Raw genomic sequence first — 18,561 nt, 5'->3', positions numbered from 1 at the left:
GGAAATGATGATTCTTAGAAGCAGAAGGGCAGAACAGGCCAGCTCTGCAAATCAGTTACAAATAAGAAAATTTTTATATGTTGAACATGAAAACAGTGCTGGTCTTTTCAAATACACCCCCACACAATCTGTGATACCACCTTGAAGATGAACAGCATGTGTACACATGCAAGTTAAGGGAATAAAATCCAAACCATAAAGAAAAAGGAAATTAAGTTTGCTTTTAAATCTAGAAACAAAGCAAAGACTTGTGATGACAGCATCAGACTGGGAGTGAGGAGACTAAAATCCTAGACCAGGGATGGGGAACCTGTGGCCTCGAGGGACCCTAGTCTTCAAGTGCCTCCCTTTGACTGAATCCAAACTTCACAGAACAAATCCCCTTAAAAGGATTTGTTTTATAAAACTTGGACTCAGTCAAAAGGCCGCACCCAAGGACTTAGAAGGCCACATGTGGCCTCAAGGTTGCAGATTCCTCACTCCTGTCCTAGACCTATCTGACTTTCCTTATTGGGTAAAGAAGAACCTAATAAATCCATTATGAATTATTAACTGTACTCTAAGTCTTGGATTTATCTTTCAGCTTCCTTAGCCAGCTGCTTGCCACAGCCTTGATCTCTTTCCAAATTTCTCTAAATCCTCTTTTCCACCAACCAGGAATGCTTGATAAGGCAGTGCTAAATTCTGCTGGAGAAGCTTTCAGGGATACTATCTAGTTCTTTAAGAGAAGACTGGGTTTGAATTAGTGTGCTGCATGAGGAAGAAAGAAGGAGGCAGCTCTGCTCTCCTCTTGATCAGATATCTAGATCAGTTTTAGGCCTGCCTTGGAAAAGGGAAGAGTTTGGGTACTGATCAAGTCTCCAGGAAGGAAGAAAGGTAAAGAAAAGAAGGGCTATGCTTGCTTGCCTTGGTTTATCTGTCCCCTGTTTTAATAGGAACTTATCACAAACAACATGGACATCCCATCCTTCATACCAACTAAATTTTCTTTCTTTTTTTTTTTTTTTATTATTTTTTAATGTTTAACAATCACTGCCATACAATTGAGATTTTATCCCCCCCACACCTACCCCCCACTACCTCCCTCCCTCCCCATGACTGCATACAATTCTGTATAGATTCTACATATACTTTCCTATTGAGTATATTTTCACTATAGTCATGCTATGTAGTCAGACTAAAATAAATGAAAGAAATCGTATAACAAATCAGAACATGATACACAAACACATACACATACACAAACATGATCTGCTACATTTTGTGAGTGACTTCCATATTTCTTTCTCTGAGTGTGGAAGGCATTTTGCCTTGAGAACCGCCTTTGGGATTTTTTTTTTTTATAAGAAGTTTTTGCGTTATTACAAAATTCCAAGTCTACCAGAAAAAACTCTTGCACACTGTGGTCGTTGCTGTGCACAAAGTTCTCCTGGTTCTGCTCCTTTCATTCAGCATCAGGTCATATAAGTCCTTCCAGGCCTCTCTGAAGTCTTCTTGTTCATCATTTCTTATGGCACAATAGTACTCCATTACATTCATATACCATAATTTATTCAGCCATTCCCCAATTGATGGACATCCCCTTGACTTCCGGTTTTTGGCAACTACATAGAGTGCTGCTATAAATATTTTTGTACATGTGGGACCCTTTCCCATTTTTATGATCTCTTGGGGATACAGTCCTAGTAGCAATATTGCTGGGTCAAAGGGTATGCACATTTTTGTAGCCCTTTGGGCATAGTTCCAAATTGCTCTCCAGAATGGTTGGATGCGCCAACTAAATTTTCTGAATCTTGCATGGTAACAACAACAACAACAAAAGCTCTTGTTAGCCACAATGGGTCAATTTTCCCTTTCCACTTTCTATCTCATTTTCCTTCCCTAAAACTCTAAACTGTGGGTGCTCAAGCTCAGCCCGGGGCCATCAAAGCTTATTTTAAGTAGGACTTCACTCTTAGAGGAACTACCTTCCACCCCCTTTTCCCCTGTGGTCCCAGGTTGCACTGAAAATTGCGGACAGGTGAAATTGACATTTCAATGGACAGAAGGGCATCTAGGTGGTGCAGAGAATAGAGCACCAGTGCAGGAGTCAGGAGGATCTGAGTTCAGATCTCAGCTCAGACACTTGACACTCACTAGCTGTGTGACCTTGGGCAAGTCACTTAACCCCAATTACCTCCTCCTGGGTCATCTCCAGTCATCCTGATAAATATCTGGTCACTGGATTCAGATGGCTCTGGAGGAGAAGTGAGGCTGGTGACCTGCACAGCCCTCCCTCACTCAAAACAAAGTCAAGTGCAAGTCATGTCATTATTTCTCTGATGGCATGGTCTTCTTTGGCAGCGCAGGACGAACACACACAATGGACGGAAGCAAAGCTTACTTGGGGTTTTGTTGAGAGTGAGACGCATCCTTTTGTTTTTAGGGATAACACAAACTCTTCATTGTCTGGAAAGAGCAAGCAAGGACGGTCTGGGAAGGGAGTTGGCAACCATCATCACGATCATCATCTTTAACACATAGTATAGTTCCCAACGAGCTTTACGTATATAATATTCTGCCATGATAATCACAATCACAAATTAAAGCAGGGACTTCATTCATATTTCAGCACCCAACTCCCGCAGGTGACTGAGTACCTGTTTGGGTCAGCACCTTTCCCCCTCTCCCCCTCACCTGGAGGGGATTATGTATGAATAGGTGGTGGGAGGAGGGAGCCTGGGAGTTGGGGCGAAGTAAGAAGTGGAAAAGAATGGAGAAGAGAGAGGCTATTAGGGAGAGAAAAAAGGGCAAGATCAGGTCGGAAGAGAGAAGGGGTCGGAGAGGTGAAGGACAAGGGGAAATGGGAGAGCTTACTGGCAAAAAATGAGGGGAGGGGGGAAAATGTGCCTATCGCCCACGTGACGTGGAGCGGGCCGGGGAGAGGTAGCAATACTGCGATGTCCTAGTCACCGCCGCTGTCGCCTCCCCTGCTGCAGCTGGCGCAGCTGGAGCAGCTCGAGGCCGTGCGGCTCCGGCCCCTGCAGCCGCGGAGCCATCAGCAGGTGGCGAGGAGACGCCGAGAGAGCCCGGGAGTGGAGGCGCAGCCACAGCCGCCCGAACAGCCTAAGGGAAAGCAGCACAATGGAGCCGGAGCCCGCCCGGGACTTGGGACTGGGCGACTCCTCTTTGCACAGATACCTGGACGGGGATTTCTGGAGGCTGAAGAACGAGCTGCGCAGGCTCCTGGCCGGATGTCCCCTCTTCTGGCAGAGGTATCTTTCTCCCCACCCGTGCCCGCCCCTGAAGCCGCCCGTGATGCTTACTCCCGGAGCAGCCCACCTCAAGCGGGGCTGTCTCGTTTCTTGCCCTGCTTGGGGAGCGCCGCAGCCTTGCTCCTCCCCGCCGGAATTAAAGCTGCTCCCCAGTCCCTCTCAATGGCAGCAGCTGTTGCCCCCACCCCCACCCCATCAGCCTCCCCCAGCCTCAGGGACAACAGCCTCCCAGCAGCCACAATACCTGCTGTCGAACTGCCTGCAGGTACCTGTGGCCCCCTCTCCCCCAGCTCAACGGCAGCTACAACTCCCACTTTCCCCAAACTGGAGGTTGGAAATTGGCGGAGGGAGTAGGGTGTGAAAGCTCTGGGGCCTTTTCTTCTCCCCTCCCTTGTTTTGTCTACTAACCTCCCAGTAGCCAGGGGGACTCGCAAAGCCCTCTCTCTCTCTCTCTCTGGGCGTGTGTGAGTCTCGGATCTTGGCTCGCGGTGGAACCAGACCAGCTCACCGTCTGGAATGTGTGCTTGATTACTGCCCGGAGCGAGGTTCAGCCACACTCCAGGGAAGTTGGGGATTTGGGTTATGTGTCAGGAAAGGAATTTTTGGTTTTTACAGAGGGAGGAACTTCCTCAGAAGATATTGAACAATGGGCCAGGCTCCTTTTGGGGATGAGATAGGTTTGATGAGGTAAATAGGATGCTGAGGAAAGGATTAGATCATCTCCCAAGTCCCTGTGACAGTAAAAATTGTATGACTGGATGTGCCGGCTTCATGAATTCTCGGTTTTAGACAAGTGGGATGCTTTCTTAATTCCTTTCCCTTTTCCCCATGATAAATGTAACTCACCCGCTAAGTTGAGAGGAGGACTTAGCTTTCCACTGATTGCCCGAGTCCCCAGTTGCTCACTTATGAAAGCATTTTAAAACGTGTTCAATCACTGGTGTTGGAGAGAGGCAGAGAATAAGGAATGAAGTAGGCTGGAGATGAGAGGTGTAAGGCAAAGAACTCAGGACCACAGTCTTATGATAGGCTCGAGTGGGGAAGGTGCTGGTCCTGCCCAGGAACTGAACTTGCACAGGGGATGTGCTGGGGAGAGGGTAGACTGAGGCCAGATAAGCAGTATTGGTGAGGATCTACAGGCGTTCCGTTTCCGTAGTGGAGTTAAGCTCACAGAGAAGGAAAGTTGATGTGATCTGATATGATTGGGGCAGGGCTGGAAAAGTGTCAGCACTCAGCTTGTCTTCTTAGTCCCTATTCTTTTCAAATATTGATCATTAGAATCCCCCATTTTGTTGATTCCTTAACTGAAGAAAGCTCCACTTGATTGCAGCTTCTTGGGAGACTAATCTCTGTTATCACGTATTGTCCTGAGCTTCTTTAAACGGTGATATCACTTTGAAAATGGGGCAGAGGGCAGTGAATTTTGGTTTGGGGAAGGGTGCTGATGGTGGTGGAGTGGTGGGTTGTGTTTGGGGTGGGCTCTGGCTTCAGTGGAATGGAGCAACACAGTTCTAGGCAGACCCCCGTTCACCTTGACTACCTCTCTGGTCCTTTCCCCATGCTGATTCAGCTCCAAGCTGAACCTGAGAGGAATGAACGATATTAGTGGTGAAGGGTACTTTGGGGAAGTGGGAGGGGAAGTGTGGGATGATGCCAAGCCATTCCAAATTCCTCCCTCATCCACTATGGCTCCTCTCCACCATCCTCTTTTTCCTCCCCTCCAAACCCTGTGGTGATATTTCGCCTATGTTCTCTCCTACATTCTTCAGACCTCTTCCTTAGTCTTTAACAATTCAGACTCTATACTTTCTTCTTACTATTAAGTACAACCAAGATGAGAGTTTTGAACCCCATGTGTGAAGATAGGGAGAGGAGAGAGTATACCTCACCTGAAGTGGGTGTGGTAGATGGTAGGTACTTTTTCCACAGTAAAGGAGGGATGCCTTAACAATCTGTTGACTATTTGGGAGGTGGTTATAAATTCAACACCTCTCCTTTCTCCTCCTTCCTCCACATCTTGACTCAGATTTTTCTAGAATTGTGGTAGGGTTTTAAAATATAAAAAGATCATTTGCATATAGCATTTAATAAATTTTCACAATTTTTGCTTGTTAATTTTGACCCCAGGTGGAGATTTACTCCCAGAAAATCTCCAGCCATACTTAGGTATTGCTTCTCTCTCATGCCTCATTAAGATTTTTATCTCTTTCCCTATCTTATAGGACCCTTAAAGAAACACTGTCATGTTATAGTTTACATTGACTACATGAAATAAGATTATAAAAAGCATTATTGAGATGCCCCAAGACCCTGGCACTGCCCAGATATAAGGGTCTACCAGCAGCAATAGCAGTCATGCCCCATAAATGGCCCAGTTCACATATTTACTCTCCAAAGGAACACAATATCCCAGGAGCAGTTGGCAGAAGAGGGTGCCAGTCCAAATTCCTCCCCCTCCTCTCCGAAAGAGACTGTCTCACTGCTCTGCCTGTAGCTTCTAACAGTTTCATCAAAGGAGTTTTATCCCACCTGCCCAGCAAGGATTGCAAAGTTTAAGCTAAAGTTTCTACATTATCCTGAGGCTGAAATAGTCTCATCCAAATTTAGTGTTACAGATTTTGGGCTAGAGGGAACCTTAGAGGTCATCTAATTCAACCAATTCATTCTATGGATGAGGAAACTGAGGCCCAAAGAGATTAATTTGCCCAAAGTCAAATGAGTGGTAAATGTCAGAGCCAGGATTTGAACCTGGGTTCTCTGGTTCCAAATATAGCACTTATATTCCCTTTACTTTTACAGATGGAGAAAAGTAGGTCCAAGGAGGTAAACAAAGGGTCTTACCCAAAATCGTACTGCTAGTAAATGCCAGTACTGATGAACCTAGGTGCTGTGACTCCAAATTTCCACTTTACCCATTTTACCCTGTGAGGACTGACAATGAAAGTTACCTACTGTGTTGGGCTATGGGCTGGATCAAATGACTGACTCCCATAACATGCTTTCAGTTAGCAAATAACAATCAGGATTTTTATTTTGGAAACAGCAGAAGAAATATATCCTGTCTCTAGATAGTTTATCTGCCAATGTAAATTCCTTCCTATGAAATGAAAATCCAGATCAGTGGTTTCCTGAGAATGGTACAGTCTAGTACTGGTAGGAAGAAAAGATTTTCCATTTTACTAGTCAACATTATAGGATGATGCATATATGCAAATACAGGAAGGGACTGTGATTTGGTTATCATGGTGAGTTCCAGGTGCTGAAGTTGCCTCAGCCCTTGCAGATCCTAGTAGGTCCTAGGGAGTTTCACGAGTCACAGAAAGGTTAAGTGATATGCTTTCACTGGACCATTAACTCTTGCTAGAGGCAGGGTTTGAACCCAAGTCTTGGTAAGCTCAAAACTATTGATTGAGTCAGACTGACTCTCATATATACATATTTCTCAACAGAATGGAAAAGTTCAAGATGAATTAGAAGATGCAGATCTCCTTAATACATGAGTTACTGAGGTTTTAGTTTCCATTACGTTCAGTGAAATTTTGAAGTTTGAAAAATCATGTCTTGGTGATAGATGACTACGTAAGGACAAGTTCTAGGCACTGAAAAGTTTCCTTTCTGGTTTTGCCTTTTTTTTTTATCTGCTGGAATCTTGAGGCAGTTTTTAGAAACAAGTAAAAAACCCCAAATTTTTCTGTATTTTTCTCATAGAAAAATTATCTGGAAAACAATGGACAGGTCATTAAATGCAAAGAGGAAAAAATTTGTAGGAGGAAACTCTTAAGTGGAGAAAACCTAAAGATACTAAACTTGTTAAATGAGAATTATGTACAAGATGAAAAAAGTGTTGGGCATCTCTTTCCATAAGCTACTGTCGAATGTAATCAATCACTTTAGTTTTAGGTACCAGCATTACAAATTCTTGCCCTTCCCCCCTACTTATTTTGATTAAATATCTTCCCTCTCCCAGTTTTTTAAAGACAAAGATCAGCTGGAACTAAATCTATAGGATCGGAACTGTGTTTGTGTAGACATGATTCAGGACAGGAAATAGTGGGCATTGTGACTGGAAGGGGTACATTCCCCTCCATTGAAAAAAATTCTCAGGTTCCTTTTCCCTGGATGGCCTTCTGTTTTTCAATGTCAAAACATTTCACAGACCAACCACATGTTAGAAGTCGCATTATTATTAATAGCTTTTGAGATAGCGTTGTTCAGTTATTTTAGTCCTATCCAACTCTTGGTGACCTCATTGGGATTCTCTTGACAAAGATATTGGAGTGATTTACTATTTCCTTCTCCAGGTCATTTTACAGATGAGGAAACTGAGGCAAACAGGGTTAAGTGACTTGCCCAGGTTTATACAGCTAGTCTCTTAGGCCAGATTTGAACTCAGAAAGATGAGTCTTTGTGACTTCAGGGCTAGAGCTGTATCTACATGGCCAGATAAGGACCCATTTTCAGTAACTCTGAGGCAATCTGTTGCTTACCAGGTTGGGATTTAGAACTTTGCTTCTTCTTATCCCTATTAAGGTGCCACTTGTTTGCACTTGAGTTTTGTTTCTTTTTTGTTGAGTAGGTTGTGATAGAAGGCAGGAGGATATAGGGCACTAAGGAAGTTGGCGTCTTATGAGGTTGTATAATGTTAGTCTTGAAAGGGATCTTAAGACCTAGTCCACCCTGATGTTTTACACTAGATAAAATGGAGACCTATTGTAACACCTAATCTCAGGGACATCTTCCACTGAACAATAAACACCTTTTATGTGATACCATTACACATATAGTTACACAGCACAATTACTATCTTATTTATCTTTGTGTCTCCCACATTGATTTCAGAGCTGGAAGGTCTTAGATCAGTCAGCCCAATCTCCTCATTTTATAGGAAACAAAACTAAAGTTTGAAGTTAGACAACATTTTGCCGAAGTCACAGAATAAGTTGCTGAGCCCAAATTGGACTTTAAGTCAGGAAGACCTAACTTGAAGGGGTTTGGGTTCAAATTCTGCCTCAAATACTTATAATGTGACATTGAGCAAGTCACTTAACCTCTCTTGACCTCAGCTTTCTCATCTGTAAAATAAGGGAGTTGGGGTAGATGACCTCAAAGATTCTTTGCAGCTCTAAATCTGTGACTCCAAGTCTGGTCTTTTTTCTGCAATCCTACATGGCGCTTCCTTAAAGTCTTGTACGCAATAAATGTCTAATAACTATTTGAATAGAGACCACAAAATTCTATTTCAGGCAGGGACAAAGAGTGGCTTTGTAGCACAGGTGCTTACCTAGGCTGCAGGGGAAGTGTCTATAGATGCTGCTGTGAGGACAGTGGATATGGTGATGGGAAAACAAATGTACACATCTTATGGGAAAATTGTGTAGAGACAATGGGTCCATTGAACTATGATTTGCAACTGTTTTTTTAGCCTTTCTTTGTATCCCCAGCATTTGGTACAATATTTGACACATAGTAGGTACTTCATAAATGCCCCATTTCCATTACCACCACCACTACAACTGACCGATTGTCCAAGAAGGGACAGAAAGTACAAGAGCTGTGGAAACAGTTAACACTCTTCAGAGCACCTGACTTTCTTTGAGCCCAGCCTGGCACTGATCATCCTGGGGAGAAATACCTATTTACTGCCATGGACAGGGCAGGGAAACCAGTGAGCTGAAGCAGTAAGGTACCCAGAGGGAGAGACAGGAGGCAGAATGTGCCAGGCAGGTCAAAACACCTTCCTTCAGATCCTGGTGCAGATGGCTCAATACTCCTGAGTCCAAGAGTCCCAAGAATGTCAGCATCTTCCAGTCAGGGCTGAGAAACTTTCAGCCTCAAGGGCATATCTCCCTCTGCATTCTCAAGTGTGGCCCTTTGACTGAATCCAAACTTGAAGCTTGGTTCCCCATCCCTGCTCCAGGTCTTCAGCTATGGAAGAAGCCATTATCAAGGAAGAAGTGGAGAAGAGGGCCACCATCCCCACTACCATCCACCCTTGACCAAGTACCAATGACTGGAGTGTAAGGCCATGGCCTCTGGGAATGAGTACTCTTCAGATTACTAGCTCTGCTACCAGCCTGGTCCCTGCAGCCATGCTTCTTCATCAAGGTAGCAACTCTTATGGAAATAATGAGTCAGCTATGTGTTGAACCAATGAAACCACCTATATGTGTTAAATATCAGAATGTGAGCTTTTTGAGAGTAGGGACTGTCTTCTTTTTCTATTTATATCTCCAGTGCTTTGCACATACATTGTAAGCATTTAATAAATGCTACTTTAGTCTTTATTTCAAAGTAGTTGTGAAATTATATCCTTACTGAGGTTTCTAGTGTTCTGTGGGGGATACTTTTCACTCATAATGTTTCTTTTGTAATGACATAAGCTTTTATTCTTAATTTGTGGGGTGATGATATCCTAGCAGGAGTTCATAACCTGGTTTCCATGAGCTTATTTTGTGAAAATGAACACTTTGATGCCTCTTTCAGTATAACTGGTTTCCTTTGTGGTCCTGCATATTGTCTTTTATGCACTTAAAATCATTATACTCAGGAGGGGCCCATAGGAATCACCAGACTGCCAATGGGAACCATGACACAGAAAAGATGAAGAATCTCTTTCCTAGAGGCTAAGGCAGGTTCTCTACTCCTGGGCTAAGGGAAATTATTTTCTTCATTTATAAATACACATATAATCTGAAAGGGAGGCCTATGTTTGCTGTTTTCTTCTCTCTCTGCAAAGAGGGAGGCAGCAAAGAAAGTGGCACAAAGCCACTCCTTGTCAAAAGCGACTCCTTATCCCATTATCTTGGCTTACTGCTAAGGCTCAGGCAAGTCCAGTCAGTTGGGGCTTATGTGCTAGGGATGAAATAATTTAGGATGGAAATAAACTATTATAATCAACCTTAAAAAATAGTTTCTTAGGGGCAAAATGGATCACCCCACTCAAAACTTTATTAAAACACTTGTCAGCTGATGTCTTCTGTGCAGTAAGGTAAGGAGGTTACCAATCAAATAATTATTGAATCAGGGTGCTTTTTGCCTTTGTGAGTGTCCTATAGTCTGTTGTCTTGAAGTCCCTGGCCTTAAGGAAATCAAGGTCCCCAAACTCCAGACCTGCAGGAGTTTGTAAATGAAAAAGGAAATAGGTAGGAAAAAAAATCACTATACTGAGTGTTCATTATTAATTTTTATGCCTCATTTTTTTGAGGTTTCTGACCAACTCATTTAGCAAAGAAGACTTGTCCTGTTTTGGTTATCCCAAAATAACTTGTTTTATCAGGGTCAAAGCAGACACTTCTCAGTTTGGGGGCTTTTAGAAATTTTGGTTTTTTCATTGCAGTTGTTATTAGAAAATCAGTAAACTGTCAATAAAACCAATAGTACCTTGAATTTGATATTATAATTGAAATGAAAATTGAATATGCTGTATGTGTCACCTTGTCAAGGATCTGACTGATATATGATTTCATTTTTTTTTAAATAATAGCATCTTCTACTCATACAGGTCACAACCTGACTAACTAGTGATAAAGCCTATGAGCTTACCAAGTAGAACTTCATCATTTTACAGATAGGAAAACTGAGGCCCAGTGAAGTTAAGTGGCAGATCCAGGGATTGAACCTAGGTCCTCTAACTCCAAATCCTGCAATCCTTCCATTAAATCATAGTGCCTATAGAAGTCTGTAGTGCCAGCAACATTTCCTTAGAGCATTCTCTGGTAATTGTTAGAGCATACAACATATATGGGGAGAGGAAAAGAAAAGAAGGAAGGGAAAAGATAGAGATTACCCTGACTTATTGCTTTTTCTTTTTATTCCTCCAAAGCATATAACCTGGATCATGGAGTCTTTAGGGAAAGCTTTAGACAGTCCTTGGTTATGGCTATCTTCTCCCATCTCAGTTCAACAAAAGATCTTTCTTTCAGTTCTCTCTCTAATGGGAGAGAAATGTGGAATGTCCTACGGGTATAGTCAGAACTGAGCTTTTAAAATAGTTTCTTTTGTCATGCCAGCTAAAATGGTGATGAGGTTGTTTGTTTTATTTTTAATCTACACAGAAAGAAATGAACTGTGGGTATGGCTTTTTAAATGCCATAGCTCTGGAGCATCACTACTTGGTTTTAGACCTTGAGAAAATTATAGGGTTGCTTTGTGCTATGTACATCCTATGAGTTTATTTAAAGGGCTTTGTCAGCCTTTTAGACCATTTCCCATAGTTGGAAGAATATTATAAACTACAGAAGGTTTTGCCTTCCCATCCTCCCTTTGGTGGGAATCTTGATGTTTGCACTTGGACTTGGTTAGCCAAATGGACCATTTTGGCTGCTCTAAGCAAAATACCCTCCCCTTCCCACAGCTCACATGCTGTTGCTGACTTCCTTAACTTTGACCTGCTCCAGTTCTATATCCTTGCTCCCTACACGGGAGCAACCTCCAGGGTTGTTCAGAAGGTTCAAATGAGATAATAGTTGTAAAACACTTAAACAGTGCCTGGAACATAGATCATTAATAAATGTTTGTTTCCTTCCTACTAGGAGGAAAAAGCACAAGGCTTGGGGTAACAGAGACCCAGCTTGAAAACTGAGTTTAATTTTTACTGTCATAGAGAGTATGAACCTCAGTTTCCTCATCTGTAGAATGAGGGTGGTTAGTAGAAAAGTTCTTTGTGAGAGGCAGCCCAGTACAGCACTGGTTTTGTGTCTTGTCTTTATATTTCCTTACCCAGTGTCTCGTTGTACTCAGAAGGAGCATAATAGAAGCATTTTGGGTTGCATTGACTTGAAATCGGGACAACTGGGTTCAGATCCTGGCTGTGACACTTATTACTGTACGTTCTTGGGTGAACAACTTAACCTTTCTGAAGGCTCTCAGCTCCTTCATCTATAAAATGGGGACAACAACTCATAGAGAACATTTATATAGTGCTTACTGTATGCCAGGCACTGTGCTAAGCACTTTACAATTCTTATTGCCTTTGATCCTCACAACAACCCTGAGAGTCAGGTACTATTATTGTGAGGCAAACTGAGGTTAAGTAACTTGCCCACAGTTGAACAGCTTTTGGGTATGTAAGTCTGGATTTAAACTCAAGTCTTCATGGCCCTAGGCCCAGTGCTCTTCCACTTCTACAACCTATCTCACTGGGCAAGGAAGCAGTCAGTCCCCTTCCTCTTCCCTTTCATAAGACATGCTTTCTGACTATGCCATCCCTTATGCCTGGAATTCTTTACCTCCTCATCTTTATCTCCAGGCTTCCTTAGAATCCCACTTATAATCCCATGGTCTAAAAGAATATTTTCTTGGCTTATGCTTCTTTCTGTGATTTTCTCTGATTTATCCTCTTCATAGCTAGTTTGTACATGGTTATTTGCATGTTGTCTCCCCCATTAGACTGGGAGCTCCTTGAGGACAAGAACAAATTTTTTTTTTGTCTTTCATTGTATTCCTCAGCACTTTGTACAGTACGTGGCACATGATATCTGCTTGATAAATAATGTTGATTTATGAAAAAGAAAAAAGATTTTCACTTTTTGGTGATTTTCAAGGTTAATAGGAATGAACAGTGTGATAGGAATTTTATGTTTCATTGAGAGATGTGGAGTCCTGAATGAGGAAGTTGATAGACTTGTTATTCTCTGCCCTGATCAAACCACACTGACTGTGCTCAGTTGCAAGGAAAGCATTTTTTAAGTCATAAAACACTGCAGAAATATCAGCTACTGCTGTTCATCCTGTGTACTACCCTTGTCAAGCAGCAGAAAATGAAAATAGGCCTTTAGGAAACTCTTGCTAAGTGCTCTTAAACTACCTTCTCTTTTACACTGAGCTTAATGACCAGTGATTTTTTGTTTTGATAGGAAGATTTTCCCTTGTTTTAAGAACATGGCTATCTTCCACTTTATGGAACATGAATATTAAAGATCACAATAGATTAGAAGCCCCTTGAGGATAGGAACCATGTTTCTAACTATGTCTCTAAACATATTTCTTCACATTTGGCAACATGTTGAATTGAAATACAGTACTCCATCTGATTACTTACCCAACTTTCATTTATGCTTGGTTGTTGGACTCCCTAAAGGACAGCTCAGTACTTTAAAGGTTCTAGGGGTAAGTATGTTAGACTATGTTTATATTGTAACCCCTGAGCCCCAACCAGAATACCTCCCATTAACAATCAGCCAGTAGAGTCAAACAGCTCTTGTCAAAGGCATTTACACAAATATCATAGTAACAATAGTACTTACAAAACATTTCCCCTTCTCCCCACCCCCAGATACCTCTCAACCTGGTTGAGACAAAATAGACATAGCATTCAGAGGAAGGCTTAAACTTAGAGTACAAAGATAATGATGTGCACAGCTGACAAAGGAATAACACAGCTCCAGGCACTTTCTGGCTTGAAGTCTTTTGATTCTATAGCTGACATTCTTCTTTGGTGCAAGTGGTTCCTGTACTCTTTGAAACTATTTCCTCCCTCAGGTAACTATCTTTCTGTTTATACCTGCCTTTGATGTGTCTCTCTGTTTCTAATGTAGATATTTCCTTTCATGTACATCACTGTCTATTTGGTGTGTGCTGAGCTGCCTTCTTGCAGTTCTCCAGATCTTTTGAGATTCACAAGGCCACTTGAAAACTTCTACCTCAGAATACTCAAACACCTATACAGGGATGTAAACATAGAAGAGGAAGCCCAAACCTAGTTTCAAGCTTAACTAGCTAGTTCATAGGTTAATTGCCATATAGAGGCTAGGTGAAATAATGGGACTAGATGTCCTCGTATCTCCCTCTCAGAAAGCAGCTCAAAGTAGTCTTCACTTTTCAAAGCCAAAAGGAAGATACAAGGCAGAAGAGGATTAAGTTACAGCTCAGGAGATAACAGGGAATCTCTCTTCTAAGCCTCTGATTCATCAGCTCTTGTGGTTCAGCAGCCAGGTGAGGGACTCTTTGTCATCACACAATACATACCCCTCACTTATACATGGTGGGAAGTACACATCCCCAAGCTTCCAGGGCATTAATTGGAAGCAGACAGAGAATTGTTGTGCATGTTCTGTACAAACCAACAAGAAGGGAGCATATCCAAGCATGTTCTACAAACTTATTAGAAAAATCTCATAGTTGAATAAATTTGTGTATGAAAAATACTATCTTCTCCTTGAATTACATTTAAAACTTGACAGAAATGTATTCTTTTGGAAGGAGTTCTCTGATAGACTGAATTTAAACATCTGAAGAAGTTGTCAGCCTTATGACATTAGGACATTGTGACTTTGTGCCAAATGGAAGTTGAAATGTCTGCTTGTAGTTTTTCGTACTGGGAATTCCCATAGACTTTCCAGAATTTTTCCAACATGTTTTACCCATCTGTATGCTTATGGTATCCAGTAGAACTCTGCAGTATAATATTATACTTCATTTAGTCAACTACTCAGTCAGCTAGAATTTATTAATTGCCTATTATGTACCAAGCAACGGGGATAGAAAGGCATAAAACAGTCCTTTTATATGTGGACTCTGTCCTAGAAAGGACTTAGTTTGAGACCTTGGATTTCCATAAAATGATTTTTTCCCCCTTTTTTGTGTCTCCAAATTCTCTATGTTGAGTTTGTATAGAGAATATGATAACTGTACTTGGGACTGACAGCTCAAGATCATAGAATAGCTAAGTGGGGAAAAAATAACAAAGCCTTAGTATTGGGTAACTGGGAGGAAATCTTGTAATTGGGGTTAGGTGACTCACCCACAATCACACAGGTAGTAAGTGTCAAGTGTCTGAGGCCAGATTTGAGCTCAGGCCCTTCTGACTCCAGACCTGCTGCTCTATCCACTGTGCCACCTAGCTGACCCCTTGAATTCTTTTTTAAAATGAGAATTGCTTTTGCTCAGAATACCTAAATGAGAGAAAGAGAAAACAGATTAATTGCTTTTTGAATTCATTCAATTTTTAATAGAAAGGTATCAGTTTATTTGCATTAGCTTATTTAGCTTGCCCATATCGTACCTTTGGAAAAAAAAATATGGAAGGATGGCACATGTAAACTCAAAATTCTACTTTCAGATCCGGTGAGAGAGGATTACAGGACAAAGGCATAGGAGAGGAGAGTAGGTCTTACTTAAGTTGAACAAGGAGAAGCAATCGATGAAACTGACTTTGGGGACAGCTAGGTGGCATAGTGGACAGAGTATCAGATCTGGAGTCAGGAATACCTGAGTTCAAATTCAACCTCTGATACCTACTAGTTGTGTGACCCTAGTCAAGTCAGTTAATCCTGATTGTCTCCAGAAAGATAGACAGACAGAAAGAAAAAAGTGATTTTGAGGGGGCTAGACAGTCAAAAGTTGAATCTGGGAAAAAACAAATTTGGGCTAAGAATGAACTCATTGAATGAAGACTCAAGAAAGAATTAAGAGTAAGGACCTGAAGGGAAGGGCTCAAGAAGAATCATAAGGTCATCTAATAGACTTTAGAGGCTACCTGCTCTGACTCCCTTATTTTCTAGATAAAGGTGAGATTTCCCATAAGAATGACTTCATTTCACACAGCTACTTAGTGACAGGGAAGGCATTTAAACCAAGGCTGAAATTTGAACTTGTTCTTTCAGCTCCAAATCCAAAGAAACAGAGAAGATAGTTGCTAAGTATATAAAACAAGTTGTTAGTAAAACAAATTGTTGAAACAAAATAAGAGGCCATTGAGAAAAGAGAAAGGAAGTAGGATATGGCAAGTAAGTTTTTGAGATAAAAGAAAGGAAGCTTGGTGTGGTAGCCTACAAGTTTTTTTGAGGGTGATAAAGATCTTAAAGAGGTGCTTAGGAGTTGTGTAAACATTTGAAAGTAGTTTAGAAATTTTCTTAAAAAAAGGATAAGGCTGAGAACCTCCATCAAGATGGAGAGTAAGATGAATTTCCCCCTCCTTAGCATTGTGTGCAATATTTATATTTCTATGGTAGCCAAATAATTAGTTTCAAGTATAGATCATGCTCCTTCCTAGAACAGAAGGTAAGGGGACTCAAAAACACCTCTTCATAATGCAATTTTTTTTTTTTAGAAAATGAATTTTTTTTAAAAATATGGAAGTAAGGCTTCTGTGGAGAAGGGAAAATAAAGCAGCAGAGCAGAAACTTGATCCTTGTCAGGAAAGTGTAAAGTGGAAGAATGTCACACAGAAGAAGGGAAGGAAAAGGACAACCACACACTGGGGAGATGAAAAAAAGAAGTTTGATGCACTCCCTGAAGGAAGGAGGTGATTGTTTTGAGGAGGAAATGGCTTTTCTTTTTTGTTTTGTTTTGGTCTTCCAAGGAATGATAAAGGAGAGCTACAAAAGCTATTAGGTGAGAAATCATCTATTAAGGGCCAAGAAAAAGAAGAGAACTAGTGGCTGGTGATTCCCTGCTCAAAGGTAAAAAGGCAGCTATTTATTAACATAACAGAGAGGTCTATTATTTTCCTGGAACTTGCATCTGAGATATAACTGAGAACTTCCCAAGATTTGACAGATCTCTTGGATACAAATGATACTGACCTAAGGAACTTAGAAAGTCTTGCCAAGAATTACAGGATTTTGAGTAAGAAATGGAAGACCATGGTGATACAGATTGTGCTTTCCTCACTCTTCCTCCTTGAAGGCAAGGCATATAGAAGAGAAATATGTGTTTGGGAATTAAAAGCTGGCTAAGAAGATGGTCTGACAATGGATTTGAATATCTGGACCATGGCTTATATTTTGAGAATGACAGTGAAATAGATGATGCAAGTAAAAAACAGAAACAATCCCTCTCTACAACTAAATGTTTGATACACACAAGAATAGAAACTAACAGTTAACAGGTAGCATTTACGTAGTACTTTATACGATTTATAAAATGCTTTATAAATATTGTATTTTATCTTCACCAAAAAAAAAAATCGAAAAACAAAACCCTGGGAGGTAAGTGCTATTTTTAATTCTTATTTTACAGATGGGGAAATTGAGGCAGAAAGTGATTAACCTTTTCAGGGTCACCCAATTAGGAGGTGTCAGAGGCCAGATTTGACCTCAAGTTTTCCTGACTCCGGGTCCAGCAGTCTATCTACTGTATCACCTAACTTTCCAATTAGGAAAAGAATTCTTATTTGACAAGACCTGCTAGGGGAATTGTAAAGGAATTTGGTATAAAACTGGTTTGGATTCACAGAATTTCTGAGCTGGAAGGGCCTGTATAACTTCCTAGTCCTACCTATACCTGAAAAGAAACCCCAACTATAACATACCTGACAAATGGGTGTCTGATCTCTGCTTGAAGACCTTCAAGGAAGAGGAATTTACTACCTCTCAGCCTTTTGTACTTTTGGACATATCTGATGGTTAGGAATGTATTCCTGGTATCAACCTGCTTCTTTACAATTTGTACCTACTGTTCTCTGGTTCTGTCCTCTGTGGCCAAAAAGAACAAATTGGATACCACTCTTACCTGATGGCCTTTCAGATATTTAAAGAAAGCTGTTATCTCACATCTGAATATTTTCTTTTCTAGAATAAACATCCATAGATCTTCCAATTGAGCCTCATTTGACATAGAGTTTCTGGTTGTCCTCCTCCAAACATTGTCATCTTAGATTGTAGTGCTAAGAACTAAGCATAGTACTCTAGATGGGGCCTGCTGAAGGCATAGTACACAGATGCTATCAAGTCCTCGTTCCGAGAAGCTCTGTGTAATGCATTTGTGGTCCTCTTAAAAACCCTAGATTTCTTCAGACAACTCTAACCGATGCCAATACCAGCTTGTCCTTGTGAGGCTGATTTTTTTTAATAACTCAAGTTTAAAGTTAAGTTTTTAATAACTCAGATTTAAGACTTTATATTTATTCTTATTGAATTTGTCTTACTTAGATTCAGTTCAAGGCTTTAGCCTATTAAGAGCATTTTGGATCCTAACTCTGTCTTCTGTTGTGAAGGCTGTTTCTCTCCTGGTTGCCATCTGTGTCTTTAAGTCATTGGTAACAAAGATAAACAGCACATGTCTATACACAGATGCCTAGGGCATCTGAACACAGGGTTCTTATTTTATCATTTTATCCCATTATAAGTTCCCATTATATCACTGGCTGTTGTCCTATCATTCAACCATTTCTGAAACCTTCAAATTATATTATTGTCTAGTCCACAGCTCTCCACCTTAGCCACTAGAACAGCAAGCTACTTTATCAATGTTTTGCTAAAGTCAAGTTGAACTCTATCCATAGCATTTTCTTGATCCTAGAGTTTATTAAACCTGTTAAGAAAAAGAAAGGAAACAAAGTTAGGCTGATATGGTTTATTCTTTTTTT

General features: G+C 41.1%; 1 protein-coding gene and 1 long non-coding RNA gene across 4 annotated transcripts in view; one reads left to right on the top strand and one right to left on the bottom strand.

The window, feature by feature from the left end:
- Positions 1-1,096: 1,096 nt before the first annotated feature.
- LOC140521378 (uncharacterized) lies at positions 1,097-3,811 on the bottom strand. Its single transcript, XR_011972917.1, has 3 exons — positions 3,663-3,811; positions 2,177-3,105; positions 1,097-1,792 (listed from the first exon to the last, which is right to left on the bottom strand). It is a non-coding gene; the product is annotated as an uncharacterized lncRNA (long non-coding RNA).
- The window catches only part of ACOXL (acyl-CoA oxidase like), a 572,636-nt gene continuing 557,099 nt past the window's right edge, over positions 3,025-18,561 (top strand). For 2 of the 3 annotated variants that reach the window (XM_072636271.1, XM_072636281.1), the window contains exon 1: positions 3,025-3,254. In XM_072636271.1, coding sequence (XP_072492372.1) covers positions 3,124-3,254 — 131 coding nt within the window. In that variant the 5' untranslated portion in view covers positions 3,025-3,123. Of the gene's footprint in view, positions 3,255-14,908; positions 17,183-18,561 lie in introns of those variants that run through there. The other variant, XM_072636277.1, reaches the window with a different exon arrangement.

Source organism: Notamacropus eugenii, chromosome 1 (assembly GCF_028372415.1).
Source record: "Notamacropus eugenii isolate mMacEug1 chromosome 1, mMacEug1.pri_v2, whole genome shotgun sequence".
Taxonomy (NCBI): Eukaryota; Metazoa; Chordata; class Mammalia; order Diprotodontia; family Macropodidae; genus Notamacropus; species Notamacropus eugenii.
Note: the sequence above shows the minus strand (reverse complement) of the source record. Positions and strands in the feature narration are given on the sequence as shown.